This window comes from Rosa rugosa, chromosome 3 (genome assembly GCF_958449725.1).
Source record: "Rosa rugosa chromosome 3, drRosRugo1.1, whole genome shotgun sequence".
NCBI lineage: Eukaryota > Viridiplantae > Streptophyta > Magnoliopsida > Rosales > Rosaceae > Rosa > Rosa rugosa.
The window spans coordinates 8,743,135-8,745,710 of record NC_084822.1 but is presented as its reverse complement, the minus strand read 5'-3'; the positions used below and the strand labels follow the sequence as shown (position 1 = coordinate 8,745,710).

The 2,576-nt window shown below is 42.2% G+C and overlaps 1 protein-coding gene across 1 annotated transcript; it reads right to left on the bottom strand.

Annotated features, from left to right (window-relative positions):
* Nucleotides 1-221: 221 nt before the first annotated feature.
* LOC133738672 (uncharacterized protein At4g06744-like) lies at nt 222-2,353 on the bottom strand. Its single transcript, XM_062166254.1, has 2 exons — nt 1,184-2,353; nt 222-883 (listed from the first exon to the last, which is right to left on the bottom strand). Exons 1-2 carry the CDS (start codon nt 2,223-2,225, stop codon nt 411-413), a joined length of 1,515 nt encoding a protein of 504 aa, XP_062022238.1. The 5' UTR covers nt 2,226-2,353; the 3' UTR covers nt 222-410.
* Between the last annotated feature and the right edge of the window lie 223 nt (nt 2,354-2,576).

Below are 2,576 nucleotides of genomic sequence, written 5' to 3'. Positions count from 1 at the left end.
TTTTACCAATATGACCTTTATATATTAAAATATTATGAAATATAATTAATAAATATAGATAATATAGTAAATTGTAAAATAAAAAAATAAAAATATTTTTTTAAAAAAAAAATGTGGTAGTTGTATAAAAAATTTTCCTACTACTTTTAACTTCTCTCCACACACATAATGGGTGGGTTCTGCTATAAGAGCCGCCTCTCTGAAAATGACCACACTTAAAATTATAGAACTAATGGAAACCTCATCATTATTCTATTAATTTGCACCTTAATCGGTACTACAAATCAGGTTACATTAGCATGATCGAAGTTATAAACATTAACGAGTAAAACATATATGCATAAGAAATTGCAGATCAAGACCCACCATGACTCATCTTTGATATGATGAGTCCCCTAAGAGCATGAAGATCACGGATTATGCGGTTTAAGAGTGCCATAACTTAATGGGGCAGAAGCTTGTCCTCGATGTTCAGGCTTCTTCTCATTTGAATAGTGCGTTTGACAAGGAATGTAAAGCATGGACCGCTCGTTGGGACAGTGTTTGGCCTTAGAGAAGAACCAAGCACAATCACTCTTTGATCTTTGATCTTTAAGGTCCAAGATACAATTGTTCTTGACGTCGAGAAACCCTTTATTGATCAGTTTTCTGCACTCCGGTCCGACTTGGGTAAAATAGTTGTTTGCTAACGACAAGTTCGTCAAGCCGGGGAGCTTGCATACCAACTCAGGCACTGTTCCATAGAACTGGTTGTTGGCCAAGACCAGAATCTCCATCTTGGCCAAGCAAGCAAAGGAATGAGGAATTGGGCCTGTTAAGTGGTTGGTGCTCACATCGAACAAGGTTGCCTGGTTAAGTTTGCCGATTTCCCATGGCAAACACCCTGTTAAGCAAGTTATTAGATATCAATATTAACAAAACAAATATGTAGATACGGATAAGGTCTTTCTTGCTAACTACGAATCATGTCTGACGACTACTTAATATATCAGATATCTAGTAAGAGAACATCATCATGCTTGTTGAACGCGCGCGCGCCCACACACACACACACATATATATATATATATACATGCTAGATGTTATATGAAATTAGGATCGTAATGTGTTAAGAGAGAATTTGGGAAACATGTTTAATTTGTTAAGAACACGAACATTTATCGAGATTGGGGAGCATATATACCTGAGAGTTGGTTGTTGAGGAAGAGGACCTCATAAAGCGTTTTTGATGCTTTGCCAATGCTATTTGGGATTGGACCCGAGAACTCGTTGTTGGCAAAAGTGAGATAATGTGCTGGTGAGGAGCCAAGAGCATCAGGAATCTGCTCAGTGAAATTGTTGTTGTTGAGGAAGAGTACATCAACGTCCAGGGAGAACACTTCGGGTCGAACTGACCCACAGAAAGAGTTGAACCGGAGATCTAAGAATGTCAAGTTTGTGGCACTTAGAACTTCAGATGGGAAACCCCCAGTAAGCTTGTTGTTGCTGACGTCGAGCTCGTAGAAGTATTTCTGTTTGGATATGTCGATTTTCGGGATCAGGCCTGTGAAATTGTTGGAGTTGGCATGGAAAAACACCAAGTCTGGTAACTTGTCCATGAAACCGTCAAGGGGTAGCTTTACATCTTTGCCACCGCACGGTTTGCCAGATAGCTGTTTGCCATTGAAGTCAACTCCGGCGACTGCATTTTGGTTATAGGAAGGGACCACTGCACAGGTAAAGCCCTTGAATTTGCAAGGATTGTTGCCGACCCATGTGTCTTTGATCTTTTGTGGGTCACACCCGATTAGGTTTTTGAACTTCATAATTACTTTGAGGGCAATTCCAAGTCGGTCGTTCTGTGGTCGTGGTTGTGGTCGTGGTCGTGGTGGTGGTGGAGACGGACGGAGTTTTGGTGGTGGTGGTGGAGACGGCGGTGGCGGTGATGGAGGTGGTGGTGGTGGAGACGGCGGTGGTGGTGATGGTGGTGGAGGAGGTGACGGCGGTGGCGGTGATGGAGGTGGCGGTGGCGGGAATGGTGGCGGCGGGCAAGGAGGGGGCGGAGGGGGAGGGCATTCTTCGTATTCGGGGGAGGGAGCAGGAGGAGGGCTGTAGCTGCCTCCACCACCAATGATTATTTCCAAGGCTTCTCTTTCAGCACCTTCAACTACGTCATGTTGCAAACACAAATGTAGCAGAAGTAGTGAAAGCAAAACTGAAGCAAAGAAAGAATTGTTGGCACCCATTTTTGCTTGCACACATTACGAATCTAACAGATAATGTCATACATATATAGGAGAGACTAAGGGAGACTTGAGAGAAGAATAGTCAAGGTTCACGAGCAAACAGCTAGAACTAGCTCAAGGTATATTTTGTCTTGGGTTGAGAGTTGAGAGATTGGAGAAGAGAGGAAGTTGGGCTCTCATTATCAGACAGCCAGACAATTTATTAATGCACTATTGTTTGCCACTTTGATTCCTCTACAGTACAGAATTTGCTTTCAAAAGTTTGGCCTTACTAGACTCAAGGTACTTGAGCACAGCTAATGATATTGTCATATCAAATAGATTTAGTACGATATAAAGTAAATTAGTTTA

What these genes read in the sequence shown, in the direction of transcription:
- LOC133738672 (XM_062166254.1), bottom strand. Translation starts at nt 2,225, where the DNA reads ATGGGTGCCAACAATTCTTTCTTTGCTTCAGTTTTGCTTTCACTACTT. An exon ending in CCTCAACAACCAACTCTCAG is followed by an intron (nt 884 to 1,183) that starts GTATATATGCTC and finishes CTTGCTTAACAG; the next exon opens with GGTGTTTGCCATGGGAAATC.